The 26,136-nt window shown below is 37.3% G+C and overlaps 1 protein-coding gene across 1 annotated transcript in view; it reads right to left on the reverse strand.

Annotated features, from left to right (window-relative positions):
• The window catches only part of LOC150090808 (uncharacterized), a 791,939-nt gene that overhangs the window by 626,782 nt on the left and 139,021 nt on the right, over positions 1 to 26,136 (reverse strand). Inside the window, exons 7-8 of the mRNA XM_090372970.1 lie at positions 5,341 to 5,436; positions 987 to 1,031 (exon numbers count right to left, since the gene is read on the reverse strand). Coding sequence (XP_090229096.1) covers positions 987 to 1,031; positions 5,341 to 5,436 — 141 coding nt within the window. The remainder of the gene's footprint in view (positions 1 to 986; positions 1,032 to 5,340; positions 5,437 to 26,136) is intronic.

The raw sequence follows: 26,136 nt of genomic DNA on the forward strand, positions 1-26,136 counted from the left end.
ATTGCTTCCTCTGATTAAAAAGAAAATTTGGTACTTCTTTTTCACTCTTGCTATTACTTTTCTTCTAAACAGATAGTGAACCTATGCAAATCTCAAATTCACTCTACAATGGAATACTGTTCTCACATCTGGGGCTGTTCTCTCCAAATCTCTCTCTCTCTCTCTCTCTCTCTCTCTCTCTCTCTCTCTCTCTCTCTCTCTCTCTCTCCAGCTTCTAGACTATTCAAAAGGGGGCAATCGGGTTAATTAATGACCAGTTCCTTAGAAAGTCTCTCCTTGTCTCAATTTCTATTTCACAAATGTTCAGTTTCCAATGCATACTTTTTCTATAGATATTTCCACGAGCACTGTTCTTCCAAACTGGCATCTGTAATTCCCCCATTCCCTTCCAAACCTGTTCAAGCACATGCCATGAGAGTCAGCATCCTACTCTCAAGCTCCAAACTCAAGAACTAACTTTTCTTCTTCCTCATTTATTCCTTCTACTTTCTGGAATGACTAGAAAGTAGAAGGGATAAATGAGAAATTTTTCTGTTCTCTGAAACAAATTTGTTTCCTGAAAATTACAATACATAGAAATTTAAGTCTAGTATCAATGATATATTTTGTCTTCACAGCCTTTAAGCATAAATGCTACTAAGTAGTATAAGTTCTAATATCTTCCATTTGGGATTTTCATTATTTTCATTATTTTTTTAAAATTTTATATATATTTGCTTTCATTAGAGAAACAATAACATTAGATACAATTATAAACAGAAAATGCGATTCTTTAATGTACATAGGATGCTAATGGATAAAGTATTAATCTAGAGACAAAACAAAGTACAGTTATAACCAACAAGAAAATGCTTAAAATAAATTCAAATATAAACTATCTTTACGTTCAAACGTAAAAACTTAAGATCTTCATGCTTTCATTATGAGGCCAGATGCAGTGCACCTCTTACATTTGTATAGAGCTAGTCATAGGTGCTGCGACTTACCATCGGTCCTGGAGGTCCTGGAGAACCACGTGGCCCAACTGGCCCCTAAAATGATAAAAAATGTAAATACATTATAGGAATGATTTAAGAGAAATACAGCTGCTGAAATCAAAAGAAACAGTAAATCCATTTAAAATATATAATTCCATTACACTAACTTTAAATTAAAAATTAGTAATTTGAACTTGGAATCAATTTTAATAATTAAGAAGCAGCATTTGAGAAAATATGCATTCGTTAGAAGGAAGAAAAACTGTACTAATTTATGGTATAATAATGAAATTATATGCTTGAATACAGAATTCTTAGCTGATAAATTCAAATATAAACTATCCTTATGAGTTATTCTCAAATGGTACACACACTCTCAGGAGCAGGTTGTATGGGATATATAGAATGAATGAGAAAAAATTACTGTTTAATTCCTTGGACATGTGGAGTTTACACTTAGTAATAGTGGCATGTGATGCAAGAAAGCAAGCATATGAGCTTATGTAGCATCAGCCAAAAAAAAAAAATCACACAACCATTCCCTCTAAATGTTTGTCCAGTTCCTCCTTAAATTTATTTAACCTATCAACTTCCACAACTGCAGATGGAAGTTTGTTCCAGCAATTAACCACCCGCTGGCTAGAGGCAAATTTCCGCACATCAATTTAAATTTTTGCCCCCTTAGGTTCGTAATCTGAACAAGTGCAAGAATCCCATCAGAATTCAGCGTGCTCAACCCATTCAAGGCCTTATACACCTCAATCAGATCACCTCACAGGTCACTAGTCTCAGTTTATCTGTCATCGATTTAGGCTGAAACCACAAATAGTATCTCTTAGTTGGTATGAAAAGCTTGTAGCTTCTACAATTACTTCACTGAATTCCATTTAGAATTTGCAGTTAGTAATGCTATAAGATGGTCCCACTGAAAAGAATTTATAAACTATCTAAGCCCATTGTAGTCACCTTCAAGAAAGCAAAACCCTTCTCTTTACCCTTGATAGTAGTTAAATCTTTACATAAATCCCATATCAATACACTGTGATCACTGCTACATAGTGGTTCTTTCATCTAAAGGTTTTTAATGTATGAAGAGTCATTGCTAATAATCAGATCAAGAGCACTACTTTTCCTTATTGCCTCCCTAACATATTAGTGTAGAAAGCAATTATCTAATATATATCCAGAAAGGTTCTGCTACTGTGTGAGTGATCAGCCAACAAGTTCCAGTCAATATCCGGAAAGTTAAAAGTTCCCCCATTATAAGCAACTCTAATTTACTGGCCCACTCTCAGTTTGACAGATATTAGGAAACATGCTTCTTCATGATTTTGTAATAACTGAGAGCAAAGTGGAAGAGAAATTGTTGAAGTTAAACATAAGAAAGGCACCTGGGATGGATAAGATCTATCCAATTATATTAAAGGAGGTGGCAAAGGAACTAAGCAAACTCTTAGGCATAATTATGAGAGCATCCTTGGACTCGGGGGAAGTCCCCATGGACTGGAGATGTGCAAATGTATCCCCAATTCACAAAGGGGGGGGGGATCGAAGGGTGACACGAATAATTACAGACCAGTTACTGTTCTGGGCATTATTTTACCCAGAACTTCTGTTCAGGGTAAAATAAGGGAGTCACTGATTAGAGATGCATCGCAGGATCGTATAGACAAGACTGCAGCAATAATTCAGACACAGTATCGGTTTGTTAAGAGAAAGTCTTGTCTGACAAATTTTATTGGATACTATGATGTGGTTACAAAGGAATTGGATGCTAAAAATAATTTTGATATCATATACTTGGATTTCAGGAAAGTTTTTGACACTGTTACACATGGAAGACTACTGTACAAATTGGAGCAGAATGGTATTAAGGGTAAGTTTCTACAGTGGATAAAAGGGTGGTCAGTGGGAGAAGACAGAGAGTGGTAATCAATGGACACTGCTCTTCATGGACTAATGTTATTAGCAGAGTCCCACAGGGTTCAGTGTTGGGCCCACTGTTGTTTTGTATATTTATCAATGATATTAATGAAAGTATATCAGGTTTAGTGTTGAAGTTTTCAGATGATACAAAGGTTGGCAGGGTTGTTAATGACAGTAATGGCAGTGTGCTACTGCAATAGGATCTAGAAAATTTGGGAAGATGGGCTGAGAAGTGGCAACTGAAGTTTAACATTAACAAATGCAAAGTACTGCATATGGGTAGAAGTAACCCCACAGAAATGTACCAACTGTGTGGTACTACACTTAGGGTGTTAGAAAATGAAAAAGACCTAGGAAAAATTGTGCAGTCAGATATGAAGTTTTCTGAGCAATACAGACAGGCTGACAGAGCAGGTCATGGGGTTTTGTCAATGTTATACAGGAATTTTGCTAGCAGGGAAAAGGAGGTGATCGTTCCCTTGTATAAGGCAATGGTCAGGCCATGCCTTGAATACTGTGTACAGGTCTGGAGGCCTCATTTTAGGAAGGATGTAGATTTGGTTGAGTGTGTACAAAGAAGGGCAACAAGACTGAAGGGAACAAAGGGGTCCTCTTACCATGAGAGAGGCTTAAGTTCTGCAAATTGCAGCAGCTGGAGACTAGGCACGTGCAAGGTGATCTGATTGAGGTGTATAAGGCCTTGAATGGGTTGAGCACGCTGAATTCTGATGGGATTCTGAGGAAAGACAGTTGCAGAATAGATGTGCAGAAATTTGCCTTTAGCCAGCGGGTGGTAAATTGCTGGAACAAACTTCCATTTGTTGTTGTGGAAGTTGATAGTTTAAATAAATTCAAGAAGGAACTGGACAAACTTTTAGAGGGAATGGTTGTGTAAATTTTTTTTTTTTTAGCTGATGCTGCATAAGCTCATCACATGCCTCTATTACTATTATTATTATTATTACTATTGAAAAATATACCCTGGATCTTGTTATAAACCTCAGGGACTAAATCTGAGTATGGGCTTGGCACACCCAGGGTTGTGAGCTGGATATCATCATTCTTCTCTTTCTTGGTGATTCCTTTCTACTTCTCTCTCTCTCTCTCTCTCTCTCTCTCTCTCTCTCTCTCTCTCTCTCTCTCTCTCTCAGGGTAACTTAGAAATTTTGGCTGGTGTAGCATAAGCCCCACGCTTCCTTGCACTATATGGCTAATAATAATAAACCAAGTTCAGCTGTATATAAAACAGCTGCATTACTACACTGCATCCCATCTTACAGTAATAACTGATTACAATTATTACTGTTAGATGGGCACTGGCATCTCCAAGTGAAGTTTTGTAGCTCTGGGATATATATATTAGTTCAATGCTGAATCTTAAAGACAGGCCAAGTGACTTTAACATGCCTTGAAATCAGCATGGAGGGCTGTCAATGAATAAACACAGTAGTTTGTAGACATCCACACTGTTACAGCTGGAATGGAATTTTTACATAGGACACAGCAGCACTAAAAGTGCATGTCATGGGTCCTACTGAACTTATCATTTTGGGAAAAATGATAAGTTCAACTATCAAACCATCCCCAAAAACATGTTTTTAGGCAAATGCAATTAAGTGTTTGTAGATTACATGAGGATTGATTAATGCCCAGATATATCAGTTGTGAGAATTCACAGCTCCATTCAAGTGGCAGTGGGCTTCATCACATCATACGATATTCCATGGCTATGCATTCTCCACTTTCATCTGTGATAGAAAGTTTTGTACAAAGGCCAGTCAAATTTCTAGAATGTCAGAAGGAGCTGGTATAATAGCAGGTTATATGAGAGTAATGAAGAAGCACATCTTAGCACTTCATATACAGTTGTCTTTGGAAGCTCCAAGCATCATACTACAGCCTGAGCACTACTCCTGTGGGTTAATCAATTCATTCAGCATTGTGGATATCCCTTCAATCGCATTGAGAGAAATGCATTTCTATCTTTGTCCATTTCTAATGTTCTTTCTATTTGCTAAAATTTGGCCATGATCTTTCTAAGGCCCCTTGCTATCGTGGGACCTTGCCTCAGTCCTTTCCTTCTTTAGTGCTGTGATGCATTACTATCGTTCTCACAGAAACTTCACAAACATTGTTTTTCATTTCAGGAGACATGATTATCAACAGCAGCCATGTTTACCAAATGCAGAGAGCAACATCTTTAACATCTATCAATCTACCAAACAATATGAAAAATGCATATATCTGCAAATATTTCAATAGCCATTGTCTCCCATAGTAGTAAGTTTTGTAATATTAAAAATATGAAAAAAAAAAAAAAAAAAGGAGCAGTATGAGATATGTTGAGACAAAAGGAATATATGAGTTATAAAAGGATTAAAAACCATGATCCACATAATTTAAAGGTATAAGAGAAATCAGAAATAAATTAACTTACCACCTGGGCTTGCATGAACTGAAAAGCATCTGGAGGTGGACCTTTATCTCCTCCAATACCTTGTCCTAAAGCAAGTTGCTGAAACCAGTTTGATAACTGAAATGAGAAGAAAAACAATCCACTCATGAACAGAATAATTACCAATCACTGATTTAAATAATGCAAAAGCTCAAAATCTTTCATGGGTGTAGCCATTAAAACTTTATTGTAAATGTTACAAACTAATTAATCTGTAAATCTAACATGACAGCACAGCAAATTTCGCAAAAGTTCTCTAATAATGAAAAATATGTGAATATTACCTTACTTTAATTCTACTTAGAACAACATAAAATCAGTGTCTTATTTTCACAAGTGACTGTTAACAATTAAACACGAGATTTATACTCATGTGTTTAATTGTTTAAAACTAAACCAAACTGGAATTGGTTTGGTTTAGTTTTCAAGTTCAGATTACAAACCTAAGGGGGTATAAATTCAAATTAAGAAAGGACAGAGGTAGAATAGATGTGCGGAAATTTGCCTTTAGCCAGCGGGTGGTTAATTGCTGGAACAAACTTCCATCTGTCGTTGTGGAAGTTGATAGGTTGAATAAATTTAAGGAGGAACTGGACAGGCATTTGGAGGGAATGGTGTGAATTTTTTTTTTTTGGCTGATGCTGCATAAGCTCATACACTTGCTTTCTTGCATCACATGCCACTACTACTACTACTAAGTAACATGTCTAAAGTAAGTGCTGAATAAAAGGAGAAAAAAAATTATTGGTAAACGTTTGAGATTTTATTCAGGAATTGAAATAATATGATAATAAATGCTACTCTGCATTCTATTTCTCTGTTATTCTGTCTAAACAAGTTTTGTTCCTTTCATTAATAGCAAGAGGCTTAAGCTTAAGCCCACATTGGAAATGACTTTGTTACCCATGAGTCAAACTAAAATTACTAATTTTGTTTTTTAATTTGAATAACTTCATCAAAGAGACAAATAAGCTATTCGGTTAAAAACTGAGACAGGGCTATTGCAGCCTGTTTGCCACTTAGTAGTCTCTCATCAGATGGGAGGCAGCCTCAATAGCAATTTTGTGCAAAAGTAGGAAATAATTTATTAAGGTACACTGTTTTTGTTTATTAATGATACTGATGTAAGTATTTCAAGTTTTATGTCTAAGTTTGCCTGATAATACAAAGGTGAACACAATAGTAAATGTTGATTGTCAGGTTATGCTACTTTAAGAAGCACTAGATAAACTAAGAAGATGGGATGAAAAGCACCAACTGAGGTTTAACTTTGATAACTGCACTAGTTCTGTCGCTGCAACCCAAATGTATGGTCCTGAAATTCGGTAGAAGTAATCTCAGAATAACATACCATTTGGTATGTTAAAAAAAACAGTTTTCATACTCTACTACCTTTTTCGTTAACAAAATTTTAAAAAAATTTTGATTTTAACGCAATTTTTTGCAAAAAGTAAAAGGGGAGAAAAATATTTTTGCAAAAATACAGAGAAATCTACAGTACCAACTCTATACAATGATAACATGAAGCGGTAAAAGTGAGTAAAAAAAAAGTATTCACCATAGTAAATCTGGAGGGCTCGCCGCTGTATACTACCTATGTAACGTTTTTGAGTATACAATAATTAAGTGCTACAATTTTTAATTTGTAAATAATTTTTTCTTACTACAATGGATTTATTTCTTTAATTTTTATATGCTAGTAATATTTAATCTTTTAAGTTTATATAAAACTGGTAAAATTTCAAAATGTTTAATAAATTTAAAATTTTTTGAAATTTTATATAGCATTTTCTGTAAAACAAAATAAAAAATAAAAATACAGTTTTCTATAAAAGTTATTCAGTGTCATTTTATATAGTTGAAATTATATTCCTATTGTATCAAAATATTTTTAAAAAAAAAACTTGAAAGCATCACATACATAAAAACTCAGTGGTCTGTGAGCCCATGTCATACTGCTAACAAAAATTGCACATTACCAGTTAAGGGTTAAAATATCACTGAACGTGACAAAAAATAAAAATATTAGTGAAGGTGGTTCTCCCAATAAACAACAGCATAAAGTTATGGGATAGATGAAAATATATCTATTATCAGAGAGGCCGCAGTAGCCAAGTGTGTGTGTGTGTGTGTGTGTGTGTGTGTGTGTGTGTGTGTGTGTGTGTGTGTGTGTGTGTGTGTGTGTGTGTGTGTGTGTGTGAGAGTGCATAGGTACACAGGCTTTGAGAGACCATGGTTCAAGCCTGCGTGACTGCTAAATATGTTGTTGTTTCTTGCATTCTCTTTCTATCTTGAGAACTCCTCTAACCATGTGGTCATCGCAGAGTATAAAACAAAAAATGTATTTATTTTATTATTATCATCATCATTTTATTACCAACTAAGTAGCCTAAATTAACTTCAGCTTCAATTAACAGTTTGCAAGGTGTATATATATATATACTGTATACACAAACATATATACCAATTACAATACACAGTACATGTACTTACCTATGCTAATACTCTTAGGGTGGAATTCATACCTTACCCTGCTCATACTCTGCAATTAGTGGGACTGAATGGTAGAAAGAGTTCTATCATTCAATCGCATGTTACTAATTACTTCACCATCCTGCAAGGACTTTAATATGTCATTTTTTTCATTATCAACCCATTGATGAGAAATACTAATGACTAAAATCTGTACCAAAACAAAACATTTACTTTTAAAAACATCCCAGACAAGGTGGTCAGCACATTCTGATGCAACCAAAACATTGTGAAGTATATACAGTAAAATCTCATACAACACACACAGTTTTAATGAAAATTTCACTATAATTAAAATGTATCCGGGTCCTAGACAACTTCCCTAATTAGTTCTCACAAAAAACATATTGCAATGAATTACTTTTAAGTATTTTTTCATATATGTTTACATATATAAAAATTGTGAATGACCCTCAACTGTAAATATGGCTATGGAAGGGTCAAATTAAATAAATAAAATAATAATAAAAGTTTTAAAATATGAAGCAAAATTATTCACACCCTCTATTAAGTTTTCCACATTTTTGAGTGATTATGCTCGTATCCAATTGGTATGGTGCAACCCCCCCCCCAAAAAAAGCAAATTATGTGAGATTGTGCGGTCTGTGAGGCAACTTGAAAGAACACATTTCTGACTCCACTAAAGTTTAATTTTCATTTTAATGTGCAATAAAAAAAATTAACTATTAAAAGTGAAATCGATTTAGTCATACATACAAAGTAACATAAGTTAATAACATCACAGGGCTTAAAATACAGGAACCATTGGCAGGTAGTGATCATGCAGTCATCTATTGTAAGATGAAGAGAGATGCTGCAGTACTTAAAGATAAAGGCATGGGTTATAATTTCAGAAGAGGGAGCCTTTGACAGTTTAAGGCACTATATCACATCTATTAATCGGGAAGATTGCAGAGTGAGGATGAATACACTTGAATTATGGAATACCTTTAACTCAAAAATCACAGCAGCCATGAATGCATACTACCATTAAGAAAATATTGCAGGAGGAGGGTGCCAAAATGGATGAATGCATAGCTGGCTGATCATATAGAGCAGAAAAAGTTAGCATGGGATAGTTACAGAGTAACAAAAAAGTACCGATGCCTACAACAGCAACAATTTGATCTGTAACAGTACCACAGATAAAGTTAGGGAGGCAAAGGCTGCATATGAAAAAACACTGGCTAGGAGAGCAAAGAATCGGGACAGGGAATTTTTCAAGTATGTGAATACAACAAAGAAGAAAGCTAACCAGATTGACTCTTGTGTATTGGGTTTGCAAAGTCTTAGATAACCCACCTGATGTTGCTGACGAATTGAATAGGTACTTTGCATCAGTCTTTACTGAAAAATGACCCTTCGTGCTGAAAAGAGGCTGCGCAAGTGTGGATGAGTTGTATGAAATCAGTGATTTTGAAATTACAGATGGCCGTTTATTACAAAAACTTTCGAAAATAAAGACAAGTAAAGCTCCCAGAGTCAATGCAGTAATTTTGAAGGAGGGTGCCAGGGAATGTATTGAATCATTCAAGTTAATTATGAGGGTATCTTTGGACTCATGAGATATTCCTTTAAATTTGAAAAGTGCCAACATATCACTAATACATAAAGGTGGTTTTAAGAGTGAAGTCCTTACTTGTCTTTATTTCCCTACCACTGAAGTCAGACTAACCAGTCTGACTTCAGTGGTAGGGAAAATCTTAGAAACAATGATTAAGAGTACAATCCAGGGATATTTAATAGATATGGCATTCTGAATAACACAGAACATGGTTTTGTTAAAAGAAAATCATATTTAACTCACTTAATAGGCTATTTTGACACAGTTACTCATGAGCTGGATGTAGGGAACAATTTTGACATAGTTTATTTAGATTTTAGCAAGATATTTGACTCAGTCCCACATGAGAGGGTTACTGTATAAGTTGGAATATGTTCGGATTACTGAAACATGTCAGAACATGTCAGGCATCCTTGCACCGTATGGCTAATAATAGTAATAATAACTGAATTTGCTTTCAAATAAATTTTGAGGATTAGATCCGAGAAAAGAAAAATTCTAAGATAGATTTCTGGGTGGCTGCAAGGCAGAGGGTTGTGATTAATGGATATTTTTCAGATTGATATCAGAAGTGGGGTCTCACAAGGATCTGTTCTTGGACCACTCTTGTTTCTGATTTTCATAAATGATATTGATGAAGGGATAGAAGGCATGGTGTTAAAATTTGCAGAAGACAAAGATTGGTAGAGTCGTTAATGATCAGTACCAAGCAGCACTCCTACAGGATGACTTGAACAGGCTGCAAGAATGATCAGAAAAGGGGCAACTGTTTTAATGCAGCAAAATGCAAGTTCTTACATTTGGAGAATAGCAACCCCAAACTTAATTATACACTTGGTGGTGTTGAATTAAAAACAGCAGAAGTAGTGAGGAATCTGATGTTGTTGTTGTTATTTGGTTTATAGGAGCATTAGCAACTAAGGCTATATTGCTCCAGGGATATGCGGTAGTCCTTTCCGCATCCTTCGTATTTGGTGGTGACAGGCTCGAACCCCAGTCTAATCAAGAAGCGTGTGCTACACACTGCTGCTCCTTCCCACCTGGCTACGGAGGTGCTAGTGAGGAATCTGAGAGTTATAATATGGGCAGATATGAAGCTTTTTCAGCAGTATAATTAGCAGTTAGGAAAGTGCATTGTGTCCTATTGATTATTTATTGAACATTATCCTATAGAGATAGGGAGGCCATAGTCCTACTGTATAAGGCAATTGTAAGACCACATTTGGAATACTCTGTTCAAGTATGGACACTTCATCTGAAAAAAGACACTGAGCTTCTTGAAAAGATCCAAAAATGGCAACTTGCATGGTGATATCGGCAAAAGGGAGACTGTACAAGGAAAGACTCAGATTATGTGGGCTAGAGAGCTTGGTTTCCAGGTACCCAGAGGTGACATGATTGAGGCTTATAAGCAGTGGAGGACTGGTCAGGGTGTCAGCTTGCCCGATGGCAAGTGGGCCCCCTTGCAATAACATTAGACAATATGTTAAAAATGTTAATGACCTTTTAGTAGCTTGAAAATATAATAGTTGTGGGCGGGCCCACTTTGTCTCCAGGCAACCAATATTTTTAGACCCAGTCCACCACTGCTTATAAGACTGTAAGACAGGTTAGTAAAATGAATGAAGGCACAATTTGTAATATTATAAAGAATTCCAGAACTAGGAGCCATAATTTCAAATTACAGGGGAAGAGGTTTAGACTACATTATAGGAAGTTTTCTTTCAGCCAGTAAGTCATATTGCTGGAACAGGTTGCCTTCACAGGTAATTGAGGCTAATGATTGGATAAATTCAAAGGTCAACTTAATAGTTACCTGTGTGAGAAGGAAAGCAAATAATTTGTATTTTCTTATATATTCATTTTTTTTTCCGCCAGCACAGCAAAAACTTGTGGGCTTCCTTGCATATATGGCTATTACTATTACCATATTTCTGAAAGTGTGGATTATTAAAATTTTATACAATACAATACAGTACTTCTTATAAAAATATGCTTTCTAGACAATGATCAAATATTTTTACTTCTAAACAAACATTTTTACTTCTGTGGCACACATTCTGTCATTTTATTTATTCATTATTGATTGCTAAGTTGAACATTATCCTATTTAAATAAAACTAACTCAAAATTCCTACTTCTATAAATCAGAAAATTTTATTAGAATTTCTTTGAACAAATAATGACTCTTTTGAAATGATTTTAAGCAATATTCATTAGAACAAAAATTATAGTACAACAAAATGACTTAGGTATCCCCCCCCCCACAAGACGTAAAGAATTATGGTGTATGAAGAAATTCTTCATGCTCTTCTTACTATTTTGAAGATTTAGATGAAAAATCATCCATTAAAAGAGAAGCTGAAAATTACTTTCAAAATTGGATTGGAAAAACAAAAAAGTAGAGGAAAGGAAAGGGCTGTGTTTACATCAATATATGGGTTCAATAATGCTTAGAAAAGAAGTTGTGAAATTTTCAGCCATTATTGGATAGCCTCTTCTTTTATACAATACATAGGAGATAATTTTAGTACCCACAAGAAAGAATCTATCCAACTACTCCCTAATATAATACAAAGAATTTAGGATGAAACTGTTTGCAAGAGTTGTACTTCAGATATATCAGGTACAACAGATGTCAAAGTTAATTTAACTGCAGGGCACCCTTTTACTGTTGAGTTTCACAAATTTGCATTCCTATACAAACTCTTTCTCGGTGGTTTTCTCAGTGTTTTCATTAAAGATGTTCCACTAAAAACACTGAATAAAATCATTAAAATATTATGTAAAACATATGGAACCAAATTAGATGAGCATTAAATGACCTTATAATGTTTAGAAGATAGTAGTATTAGTAAGGCAAATGATGCAAGAAAGCAAGTTTATAGTATGTCAATCAAAAAAAAAAAAAAAAAAAAACTACCCACCTCACACATCCATCCATCCCCCACCAAGAATGTGTCTAGTTCTTCCTTGAATTTATTAAAACGATTCACTTCCACAACAACAGATGGAAGTTTGTTCCAACATTCAACCACCTGCCAGCTGAAGGCAAACTTTTGCATATCTATTCTACAACCGTCCTTATTCAATTTGAATTTATGCCCCCTCAGAGGCAAAGGATGATGACATTGTAGAGCGAATATCATCTTTTAAGGGCACAAAAGGTGATATAGTTGTACACGTTGGCACTAATGATATTAAGAGTAGAAGACCGGCGGAATTACTTAACAAGTACAGGTCACTGATGAAAAAAAGCCGTGAATTCGGGTTGAATTTGAAAGTGTCTGCAATTCTGCCCAGACACGATAGGAGGGGAGTATATGATGAGAGCCCTGTCGATTAATTCGGCCCTGGAAAGATTGTGCAGGGCTCAAGGGGTAGAATTTTTTTCAGCCTGGTCTGTACTTGTTAACAGGAGAGACTGCTTCTACAGGGATGGGATACACTTAAATAGAAAGGGTGCAAGAATGTTTCCTGATGCTATCGAGGCAGTGTTAGGTGGGTCGGAAAACTGCTAGATTGGGGGGGGATACAAGGACTAATAGATTAACAGTAGCCACAGGCAGAGGAGAAAGTTATTCTTGCATTGCTTCTATTGGAATGAGCAGCAGCCTGGAAAATAAGATGCAGGATATTTCAGAGACTGCTGGGAAAAATAGTGGTACAAGTAAACACATCGGTTGTGTTAGGGTGGCTAAGAGGAAGAGCAGGAGCATGTACACTTGCGTGTACACCAATGCTAGGAGTTTAGTAAATAAAATTGATGAATTTGAGGTATTGCTCAAAACATCAAAGGCAGATATTGTTGGGATTTCAGAGACGTGGTGTCAACACAGATATAAGGAATACAGTACTGGAATTTGGGGAGTACAATGTCTACAGAAAGGATAGACAGGATAGGAAGGGAGGAGGGGTTATGCTATTAGTTAAGAAACACATAAAAATCCAAGGAAGTGAAGCCAGTCGACATCGCTGGACAGTGCAGTGTCGAGTCAGTTTGGTGTGACATAAGCATTGGGAGATCAAAATTGAGAGTAGGAGTGTGCTATAGGCCTAATGACTCTGATGAGTATAATAAGAAACTGTACAGAGAAATAGAGTGGGCCAGTAAATCAGAGAGTCTTATAATGGGAGATTTTAATTTCCCAGATATTGACTGGAATTTGGGGGCTGGTTACTCACACACTAGCAAGGCTTTTGTGGATTTATTGGATGATGTTTTCTACATCAGCATGTTCGGGAGGCAACTAGAGGGAGTAATACTCTTGATTTGATTATCAGTAGTCATTCTTCATGCATTAAGAATCTGCAGATAAATAAACCACTAGGTGGCAGTGATCACAGTGTTCTGAAGTGGGATTTACTCAAAGAGGTAACTACCATTAGGGGTAAAAGGAAGGGGTATTGCTTTCGTAAAGGCAACTACGATGGACAGAGACAGTATTTAAATTCTATACAGTGGGATCAACTGATGATGTTACCAACAGCAAATTCAAAATGGGAAGCATTCAAAGAACTTATCTTGGAAGCTACTAGGCTTTACATACCAACTAAGAAATACTGTTCAAGGTTTAGGCCTAAATGGATGTCAGATGAACTAATGAGGCATATGGCAGAGAAGAAAAATGCATGGGATACATACAAATTAACAAGTGATACAGAAGCCTATGATAGATACAAGTTGATCTGTAACCAAGTTACAAAGGAGGTTAGGCAGGCGAAGGCAGATTACGAGAAATCCTTGGCAAGGGATACAAAAAAAACAGCAAAGAGTTCTTTACTTATGTAAACTCTAGAAGGAAGGGGATGACTCAGATTGATCCACTTGATATCGATGGGTCAACTGTTGATGATCCTGCTCAGGTAGCTAACAAACTAAATCAATATTTTGCATCGACATTCACAATGAGGAGTTATTCAGCGAGGGGAATGCCAGAGGTGTATTCAACTCTGGCAGTAAGCTAGAGAATCTTGTAATAACTGAGAGTAAAGTGGAGGAGAAATCGTTGAAGATAAATACAAGAAAGGCACCTGGGGTGGATGGGATCTATCCAGTTATATTAAAGGAGGCAGCAAAGGAAGTAAGCAAACCCTTAGCCATAATTATGAGAGCTTCCTTGGACTCAGGGGAGGTACCCATGAACTGGAGATGTGCAAATGTGACCCCAATTCACAAAGGAGGATCAAAGGCTGACACAAGTAATTATAGACCTGTGAGTTTAACTTCTGTTCCCGGAAAATTAATGGAGGCACTGGTTAAAGAAGCACTGCAGGATCATCTAGACAAGACTTCAGTTATAGCTCGGACACAGCATGGTTAAGGGGAAGACTTGCCTGACCAATTTGATTGGATACTATGATGCAGTCACAAAAGAACTGGATGCAGGGAATAACTTTGATATTATATACTTGGATCTTAGAAAGGCTTTTGATACTGTTGCACATGGAAGACTGCTGCACAAATTGGAGCAGTGTGGCATTGGAAGCAAATTGCTGCTATAGATAAAGGGGTGGTTGAGGGGGAGAAGACAGAGAGTGGTAATCAATGGACACTGTTCATCGTGGACTAATGTTATTAGTGGAGTCCCTCAGAGTTCAGTATTGGGTCCTTTATTGTTTTCTGTATTTAAAAATGATATTGATGATGGTATATCAAGCTTAATATCCAAGTTTGCAGACGATATGAAGGTTGGCAGGGTTGTCAAGGACACTACTGACACTATGCTACTGCAACAGGATATGGAAAGGTTGAGCAGATGGGCTGAGAGGTGGCAAATGAAGTTTAACATTGACAAATGTAAAGTACTACATATGGGAAACAGCAACCCCAGAGCAACGTATCAACTCTGTGGTACTACACTGACAGTGGTAGAGAATGAAAGGGACCTGGGGGTGGTTGTGCAGGCAGATATGAAGTTCTCTGAGCAGTGCAGACGGGCTGCAAGAGTAGCTCATGGCGTATTGTCAATGATATATAGGAATTTTTCTAGCAGTGATAAGGAGGTGATTATTCCCTTGTATAAGGCAATGGTCAGGCCACACCTAGAGTACTGTTTGGATTTGATTTGATTTGGATTTTATTGGCGCATTAGCATCAAAGGTATAATGTGCCAAGACCTAGAGTACTGTATACAGGCCTGGAGGCCTCATTTCAAGAAGGATGTAGAGCTGCTGGAACGAGTACAGAGAAGGGCAACAAGATTAGTGAATGGAACAAAGGGGTGCTCTTACGAAGAAATGCTTAAGTTTTGCGAATTACAGTGTCTGGAGACTAGGCACCAGCGAGGTGATCTGATAGAGGTGTACAAAGCCTTGAATGGTTTGAGCATGCTCAATGCTGATGGGATTCTTCCTCTTGCTCAGAATAATCACCTGAGAGGGCATAAATTCAAATTGAGGAAAGACAGATGTAGGATAGATGTGCGGAAATTTGCCTTTAGCCAGCGGATGGTTGGTAGGTGGAACAGACTTCCATCCCTTGTTGTGAAAGTTGATAGCCTAAATAAGTTTAAGGCTCAGCTGGACAGGTATTTCGAACGAACAGAGGGGTGAAGTGGAAGTGGTTATTTTTTATTTATTTATTTTACTTTATTTTTTTTGGGCTGATGCTGCATAAGCTTGCTTTCTTGCATCAAATGCCTCTACTAATGCTAATGCTAAAGCAGTGATAAGAGTGTGCACTGTGAAATCAAAAAACTTACTCAATACATAACTTTATAGTTCTAGTCACATTCATTAGTTTAATTTTTGAATTTAGCTAGAGATTTTCTATGTTCCAACTTACTACATGTAGAACGTTTGGATCAGTGATTTGGTGTGAATATCGTATCTCATAACTTATACTGCAGTGCGTGGCCATCATCATCATCGGCCATTTTCAATCCACTGCAGGCTGAAGGCCTCTCCAGTAACTTTCAAGTTTCTTCTGTTTTGTGCAATGGCCATCCATTTACTACCCACAAACTCATGAATTTCATCTGTCCATCTCTGTCATTGTCTTCCAGGTTTTCTTCTCGCTCCTCCTGGGTACCATTTTTGTTATTCTCTTAGTCCATCTGTCATCATGTCTTCGAGCTATGTGTCCTGCCCAAGACCATTTAAGTTCTTTAGTTTTGATAAGAATGTCCTTTACTTGAGTTTGCTGCCTAATCCATGTGTTTCTCTTCTTATCTAACAGTCTGATTCCCAATATAATTCATTCCATTCTTCGCTGTGTAGTTCTCAGCTTCTCCTCCAATCTTTTGGTGAGTATCCAAGTTTCATTTCCATAAGTCGTGGTGGGGAGTACACACTGGTTCATTATTTTACGTTTCAGACAAATTGGGATATTGCTCCACAGTATGTGACTATATTTCCTGAATGCTATCCATCCAAAATTTATTCTTCTCTTGACTTCCAGCCATTTATCTTTATTACAGCCAATGACTTGTCCCAGATAAGTATATGACTCCACCTTTTCAATTACTGCTCCTTCAATCATTATATCCCTTTCTATGGCATACTTGTTCATCATTACTTTTGTTTTAGCCATATTCATCTTTAGTCCAAAATACTTACTAACTCTGCATAACTGATTAAGATTTTCCTCTAATTCTTTGGGATCGTGGCTTATGACCACAATGTCATCTGCAAAACGTAAATAATTTAGATACTCTCCATTTATATTGACTCCTTTCTGCGACAAGTCTAATCTGAAAGTTTCCTCAAGGGCAGCAGTATACAACTCCAGAAATATTGTCTCCCCTTGTTGAATTCCTTTCTCAATTTTAAATTTGCTAGTCTAATAAAGGAGGTAGCGTTCTCATATATTTTCTTCAAAATCATAATATATGGGGTATCTATCTATGCATTGTCTTTCCAGTGCCCGAAACATTGCCTTATGCTGTATGGAGTCAAATGGCAGGCATAATGGTGCTTTATATTCATTTGCTTTCTCCATTGGCTGTGATATTACGTGAAGGTGATCGACAGTTGAGAATCCTGTCCTAAAGCCAGCTTTCTCTTTTGGTTGATTCTCATCAAGTATTCTTTCTAATCTGTTAGTAATGACCCTTGTGAACAACTTGTAGATGTGGGATAACAAGCTAATTGGTCTATAATTTCCAATTTTTGATTTATCTCCTTTCTTATTCAGCAAAACTATGATTTCATTATTCCACTCCTTATGTATCACACCTTTCTCATGCATTTTGTGAAGAGTCTTGCCAGATTTTATGCCATGTCTCTTCCTCCCAATTTTAACAACTCTACAGTAACTTCATCTTCCCCCGCAGCTTTCTCATTCTTCATTTTCTTCAATGCATGTTCTACCTCATCAGGAAGGATATCGGGTATGTCATATGTGATACTAATTTGCAATCCATCTTCCCCTCGCTCCTTGTATAATTCTCTATAGTAGCCTTCTGCTATTTGAATTGTGCCTTCTCTGCTATTTTTAAGTACATCATCACTATTCTTCAGTTTCAGTATCATTTGTCTTTCTGTATTACTGCTCATTGCTGATTTAAGTCATTTGTTTTCCCTTAATGCTTGTTCTACTTTTCTTGTGTTAAATCTTCTTATGTCCTCTCTGAGTCTCTTTCTAATGCCTTTGCATAACACAGTATACTCAATTTTCTTCTTGTCAGTGTTTATCTTGCTCTTCATTTGTCATCTTCGGTTCATCATGACAAGTGTTTCTCGACAAATTTTTTCTTCTTTTTACCTATAGGTTTCTTGGGCTTTATCACTTCCAGAAAGTTGTAATATTCCTCGTCGATATTTTGGTCCTGAGCCGTCTGCAGAAGCTCAAACTTGTTCTTAAGTTCCAGTACATACTGCTTTTTCTCGTCTTCTGTTACTCAAAGACCTTCGTCTTATTTACTGGAGTCAGTTTTTTTTCCTTTCTTTTCTCTTTTCTATATCAAGTGTGCATCTTACCATTCTGTGATCACTTCCAACATTTACGTTGTTCAGGATGGTAACATCATTCATGATATATCTTCTGTTAGTGAGGATGAAGTCAATTTCATTAGCTGTTAATCTATTTGGGCTCTTCCCAGTCCACTTTCTGTTCACCCTTTTCTTGAAAAAAGTGTTCATTACTGACAATCCTCGAGATTCTGCAAATTCCACAAGTCTTTCACCTCTTTCATTTCTTTCCCCAATTCCAAATTTCCTATAGTTCCCCTTTCTATGCTGTTTTGTCTCTTTCCAACCTTAGCATTGAAGTCCCCCATAATGATAATGTAGTGGGTTTTCTGCTCATCTAGAAGACTCTCGATTTTGGTGTACATTTCTTCAAACTCTTCATCATCATCATGGCTTGATATTGGTGCATAAATCATTATAGCCTTTAGTTTGTACCTCTTAGAAATCCTGAATAGTAGTCTTGACATCCTTGGTGATGTACTTTTGCAATCTAAAATGTTGTTTTTTATATCTTTATGGACCAGAAAGCCAACTCCTCCTTTGCTCCTTTCACTGTTTCCATTTGTGTACAGCAGATTTCCACTCAATAAACTTATGTGACATATATTGGACGCATATTGGACAATACACAGGCAACTGCATATAGATGTCACCTTAGCTACATGCTCTATCTTCAATAGGGTATATGATTGGAGAGTTTCAAGTTCATTTGACAACAAGCGACCATAACACCAGTGGCTCACATCTAGTGTGTATGGGTTTTTCACACCCAGGATCCTGAGCTGGTTATCATCATTCTTCTCTTTCCTGGTGATTCTTGTTCTCTCTCTCTATCTCTCTCTTTTATTTTTGGCTGGTGCAGCAAAAGCCTCAGGCTTCCTTGCACCATATGTATGGCTAATAATAATAATAATAATAATAACTGAAGTTGCTTTGAAATAAAGTTTGAAGATTGGATCCGAGGAAAAAATAAAAAATTGGAAAGGCTCTCTGTAAAAACGGCTAATTGGATAAGATTCAACTTGACCTTCAATACTCTTGTGAATGGTGTAAACCCGGAATATATTAGCACCAGTAGAAATTGTACAGAAATGGAGGAAATAATGTATCTAGCATCAAAGAGTTCAATAGTAAAATGAAAGTTAAGAGACAGACCTGTCTTTTGGTGGAGCACGGATTTAAAGAATAAGAGGAAACAACTGAGGAACGTAAGAAGGCAACTTTGTCATTATAGATGAGTTCACGAGTGGAAATGTCTAATGTTTATTATAATGAGTACAAAAGTTAAGAAAGAGATATTGAGTAGGCAAAGCAGTCTTCTTGGAAGAAGTATGTCAGGGAAAGAGACCCATGGAATTCTCTTTTTAAGCTCATAACTGAGATATACTATTTTAAAGATGTAAATTGTATAGTTGGAAATGTAAATATAACAACTTTAAATTGGCAAAAATCTGTGAGCATAATCCTAGATGAACTGTTTCCTAGTGAGCAAGATGTCCAGTTGTCTGAAGACCAATTCTGGTGATGAAGGGTATTCCTCTGGTGTCGATGCGGATTCATTCACTTCTGAGGAGGTGATAGGTGCTGCAGAGCAGGCAAAGGATAGCGTTGCCGAGCCTAGATTTTATTGAGGTAAAAGTGTTAGAGTATGTCAAATAAGAACAGACCTGTTTGTAAAAGCTTTTAATGGGTTGTTTAAGCAAGGTGACTTTCCCCAGGCATGGAAAGTGGCTGATTTGTGGTTGATAATAAAACTTCCTGATAAATTGGTGATATAGTTGTACACGTTGGCACTAATAATATTAAGAGTAGGAGACCGGCAGAATTACTTGACAAGTACAGGTCACTGTTGAACAAAAGCCGAGAATTAGGGTTGAATTTGAAAGTGTCTGCAATTCTGCCCAGACACGATAGGAGGGAGTATATGATGAGAGCCTTGTCGATCAATTCGGCCCTGGAAAGATTGTGCAAGGTTCAAGGGGTAGAATTTTTTTCAGCCTGGACTGTACTTGTTAACAGGAGAGATTGCTTCTACAGGGATGGGATACACTTAAATAGAAAGGGTGCAAGAATATTTGCTGATGCTATCGAGGCAGTGTTAGGTGGGTCGGAAAACTGCTAGCTTGGGGGGAGACAAAGACCAATAGATTGACAGTAGCCACTGGCAGAGGTGAAAGAGATTCTTGCACTGCTTCTATTAGAATGAGCAGAAGCCTGAAAAACAAGATGCATGGTATTTCAGAGACTGCTGGGAGCCATTGCGGTACAAGTAAACACATGGGTTGTGTTAGGGTAGCTAAGAATAGAAACAGGTGCAGGTATACTTGCGTGTACACCAATGCTAGGAGTTTAGTAAATAAATTTGATGAATTTGAGGTATTGCTCAAAACATCGAAGGCAGATATTGTTGGGATATCAGAGACGTGGTGTCACACAGATATAAGGGATGCAGAACTGCAATTTGGGGAGTACAACGTCTACAGAAAGGATAGACAGGATAGGAAGGGAGGAGGGGTTATGTTATTAGTTAAGAAACACATAAAAACCAAGGAAGTGAAGCCAGTCGACATCGCTGGACAGTGCAGTGTGGAGTCAGTTTGGTGTGACATAAACATTGGGAGATCAAAATTGAGAGTAGGAGTGTGCTATAGGCCTAATGACTCTGATGAGTATAATAAGGAACTGTACAGGGAAATAGAGTGGGCCAGTAAATCAGAGTGTCTTATAATGGGAGATTTTAATTTCCCAGATATTGACTGGAATTCGGGGGCTGGTTACTCACACACTAGCAGGACTTTTGTGGATTTATTGGATGATTGTTTTCTACATCAGCATGTTCGGGAGGTAACTAGAGGGAGTAATACTCTTGATTTGATTATCAGCAGTGATTCTTCATGCATTAAGAATCTGCAGATAAATGAACCACTAGGTGGCAGTGATCACAGTGTGCTGAAGTGGGATTTACTCAAAGAGGTAACTACCATTAGGGGTAAAGGGAAGGGTTATTGCTTCCGTAAAGGCGACTACGATGGACTGAGACAGTATTTAAATTCTATACAGTGGGACCAACTGATGATGTTACCAACAGCAAATTCAAAATGGGAAGCATTCAAAGAACTTATCTTGGAAGCTACTAGGCTTTACATACCAACTAAGAAATATTGTTCAAGGTTTAGGCCAAAATGGATGTCAGATGAACTAATGAGGCATATGGCAGAGAAGAAAAATGTATGGGATACAAACAAATTAACACATGACACAGAAGCCTATGATAGATACAAGTTGATATGCAACCAAGTTACAAAGGAGGCTAGGCAGGCGAAGGCAGATTACGAGAAATCCTTGGCAAGGGATGCAAAGAAAAACAGCAAAGAGTTCTTTACTTATGTAAACTCTAGAAGGAAGGGGATGAATCAGATTGCTCCACTTGATATTGATGGGTCAAGTGTTGATGATCCTGCTCAGGTAGCTAACAAACTAAATGAATATTTTGCATCGACATTCACACATGAGGAGTTATTCAGCGAGGGGAATGCCAGAGGTGTATTCAACTCTAGCAGTAAGCTACAGAATCTTGAAATAACTGGGAGTAAAGTGGAGGAGAAACTGTTGAAGATAAACACAAGAAAGGCACCCGGGGTGGATGGGATCTATCCAGTTATATTAAAGGAGGCAGCAAAGGAAGTAAGCAAACCCTTAGCCATAATTATGAGAGCTTCCTTGGACTCAGGGGAGGTACCCATAGACTGGAAATGTGCAAATGTGACCCCAATTCACAAAGGAGGATCAAAGGCTGACACAAGTAATTATAGACCTGTGAGCTTAACTTCTGTTCCAGGAAAATTAATGGAGGCACTGGTTAAAGAAGCACTGCAGGATCATTTAGACAAGACTTCAGTTATAGCTCAGACACAGCATGGTTTTGTTAAGGGGAAGTCATGCCTGACCAACTTGATTGGATACCATGATGCAGTCACAAAAGAACTGGATGCAGGGAATAACTTTGATATTATATACTTGGATCTTAGAAAGGCTTTTGATACTGTTGCACATGGAAGACTGCTACACAAATTGGAGCAGCGTGACATTGGAGGCAAATTGCTGCTATGGATAAAGGGGTGGTTGAGGGGGAGAAGACAGAGAGTGGTAATCAATGGACACTGCTCATCGTGGACTGATGTTATTAGTGGAGTCCCTCAGGGCTCAGTGTTGGGTCCATTATTGTTTTCTGTATTTATAAATGATATTGATGATGGTATATTGGGCTTAATGTCCAAGTTTGCAGACAATACAAAGGTTGGCAGGGTTGTCAAGGACACTACTGACACTATGCTGCTGCAACAGGATCTGGAAAGGTTGAGCAGATGGGCTGAGAGGTGGCAAATGAAGTTTAACATTGATAAATGTAAAGTACTACACATGGGAAACAGCAACCCCAGAGCAACGTATCAACTCTGTGGTACTACACTGACAGTGGTAGAGAATGAAAGGGACTTGGGGGGTGGTTGTGCAGGCAGATATGAAGTTCTCTGAGCAGTGCAGACGGGCTGCAAGGGTAGCTCATGGAGTATTGTCAATGATATACAGGAATTTTTCCAGCAGGGATAAGGAGGTGATTATTCCATTGTATAAGGCGATGGTCAGGCCACACCTAGAGTACTGTATACAGGTCTGGAGACCTCATTTCAAGAAGGCTGTAGAGCTTCTGGAACGAGTACAGAGAAGGGCAACAAGATTAGTGAATGGAACAAAGGGGTGCTCTTACGAAGAACGGCTTAAGTTTTGCAAATTACAGTGTCTGGAGACTAGGCACCAGCGAGGTGATCTGATAGAGGTGTATAAAGCCTTGAATGGTTTAAGCATGCTCAATGCTGATGGGATTCTTCCTCTAGCTCAGAAAAATCACCTGAGAGGGCATAAATTCAAATTGAGGAAAGACAGATGTAGGATAGACGTGCGGAAATTTGCCTTTAGCCAGCGGGTGGTTGGTTGGTGGAACAGACTTCCATCCCTTGTGGTGGAGGTTGATAGCCTAAATAAGTTTAAGGCTCAGCTGGACAGGTATTTTGAACGAACAGAGGGGTGAAGTGGAAGTGGGTTTTTTTTTTTTTTTTTTTTTTTGGCTGATGCTGCATAAGCTTGCTTTCTTGCATCAAATGCCTCTACTAATGCTAATGCTAATACTAAATTGTCAAGTGGGCCTAGTTCATATCGTCCCATAGCTCTGCTACAAGTTATGGCAAAAATTTATGAAAGGTTGTTCATACCTAATCATCAGGTGATTAGGTATGAACAACCTAACATACCTAATCATCGAGTGATTAGGTAAGAACAAAGAAATATGTCCTCTTATAGCCAGTATGCCTATAAGAAAGGAAAATCACCAGAGAATTCCATAATGAGAATGATACTATATGTTCAAGAGTATGAGGGGTGATATGTGCTGGACTTATTTGTATACTTTCATAGCACATTTGGCATGCTTTGGTGGGGAGGCATATTGTCAAGAATTAGAGCAGTAGGGATCTCTGATAAATTGTATAATATTTTTAGAGATTACTTTAGTAATAGAAGTATTATTATAAGAACTAACTACAAGGAGATCTGTAGAAGTGTGGAAAGAGGAAAAAACATAAGGAGATCAATCTTGAATATAACTTCATGTCCTGAGATGGATAGAATCCATACTAGAGCAGATCAGTAATTTGAAAAAGAAAGAATATTAGACCAGTTGAAAGATATCTGGCAAGAGAGGTGGAAGCTCTCTGAGAAAGGTAGAGCAACATTTATGTTCCTACCAAATGTCAGAATTTTAGATGTAAGAGAGAAATCATGGCAGCAGTTCAGTATGAATGTTGCATTTTTATTGACAGGACATGGCTTGGCTAGTAGATTATGTCAGCTAGGATTAACAAAGTGGATTATGCTCATGTGGGAATGAGGAAACTGCTGAATACATAATGCTGAATTGTGACAATTATGTGGATGTTCAAATGGAATTAGAAATATCTGGGCTAACTAGAGCAGTCTTCGGATCATGTTCGCAGATAGGAGGCTATTCATTTATTTTAACTAATTTGTTGCTGATGTCTTTAAGAGGAGGAAGAGGTTGAGACTAAACAGTAGGACCCATCTCCCAGTAGCAGGGTTGGCAACCCAGTCCAATGGGATTGGTGAGAGGTGTTAATACTGACTAAAGCTTAATTCCTCTAGAATGGGGATAAATGGTCATGTTCCTCCTGATTTGTGTTGTGTTATGAGGTATATTATATTTTAACTAATAAAATGTTTTATACGTGGCATAGTATAATTTAATTTTGTGTTGCAAACGACATATAAGCTTCAGCTTAGATAGTGGAGCAGCATGAGGTACCTTGAATGAATGAATGAATGAATGAATGTAGTGCGGGGTAGGCAAATTCTGATATTTTAATTGTAATAAATAGATACCTTGAAAGTTTGAATCAAGTAGATTGGCATTAGTTAGATAATTTTATTATCTATTATAATCAACTTATAACTTTTCAAACATAATGGCATAGCGTAATACATATAATGTAAACTTGTTAGCATAATATATATAACTTGATAGCATACATATTATTACTGCATAAGTGGTGAATTATGCTAGAGTTATTAGTTCATTTAAGTATATTAGTTTAGTGTAGTATTCTCAATTATAATGAATTTAAACGGAAATCATGCTCCAGACTAGAGCAGCAAAGCAACGGGCACAAAGTAGCAGGAGTACTGTGGCTTGGGGAGAGAATGGAAGGAGAAAATTCTCCTATGAATCGCGGCCTGAAAAAATGTGCTGTTTGTGGACCTTTCTAGAACAGGACACGATACAGCGAAAGAGGAAGTCTTTGTGTCTGTTCAGTGCAAAGAGTGTGGAAAAATTAAGTGCCAATTCAATATTCTGATGGGCATTTATGACAGCTTAAAGAAGAGAGGATGCCCTTGAAGGAATTAAAATGAAGAGACCCATCAAGTTCTCAGCTGCCCAACTCAATGCCAGAGCTCACACTTGAGCATCAGACAACACAGAAACAACCCCTCTGTCCCCCGAGCGAAATACACTGATCCCACAGGAGTTAGTTATTGTTGGTGACTCAATTGTCAGGGAAACAGGAAATATATTTTGCAAAAAGGATATGTGGAATAGGACCAGGGTATGTCTGCCACGGCCTCCGTAGCCGAGTGGGCAGGAGCGGGAGTGCAGTAGCACACGCTCTTTGAGTAGACCGGGGTTCAAGCCCCTGACTGCTGAATACGGTTGATCTGCCAACCCGCACTGGACCAGCGTGGCAGATTATGGTCCATTTCCCTCAACATGAATTGTTGAGGAGGCTTCCATCCTGCAGTGGGTTGATAATGGCTGCACTTTACTTTTTTTTTTTTTTTTAATGTCTGCCAAGGGGCAAAAATTGATGATGTTCTATAGCAGATATTATCTTTTAAGGGCACAAAAAGTGATATTGTTGTACACAATGCACTGATGACATAAAGAGTACAAGATCTATAGAATTACATAACATGTCACTTAATATGGGTGAATATTTTGATTTGTACCTAAAAACTGATGTTATTATTACCCCAATATATGTGTGTGTATATATATATATATATCCCTAAACATCCCCAAAATTTTCATATATACACTGGTGTTCAAAGAAAGTGCATCACCCAGGAATTTCACATTTCTAATCCTTTTAGCTAAGTAATATTTGACAGGTGCTCTCAAAATATTCCAAAATGAACATTTGCAA

This window comes from Mastigoproctus giganteus, chromosome 1, assembly GCF_048544385.1.
Source record: "Mastigoproctus giganteus isolate SK-2022 chromosome 1, ASM4854438v1, whole genome shotgun sequence".
NCBI lineage: Eukaryota > Metazoa > Arthropoda > Arachnida > Uropygi > Thelyphonidae > Mastigoproctus > Mastigoproctus giganteus.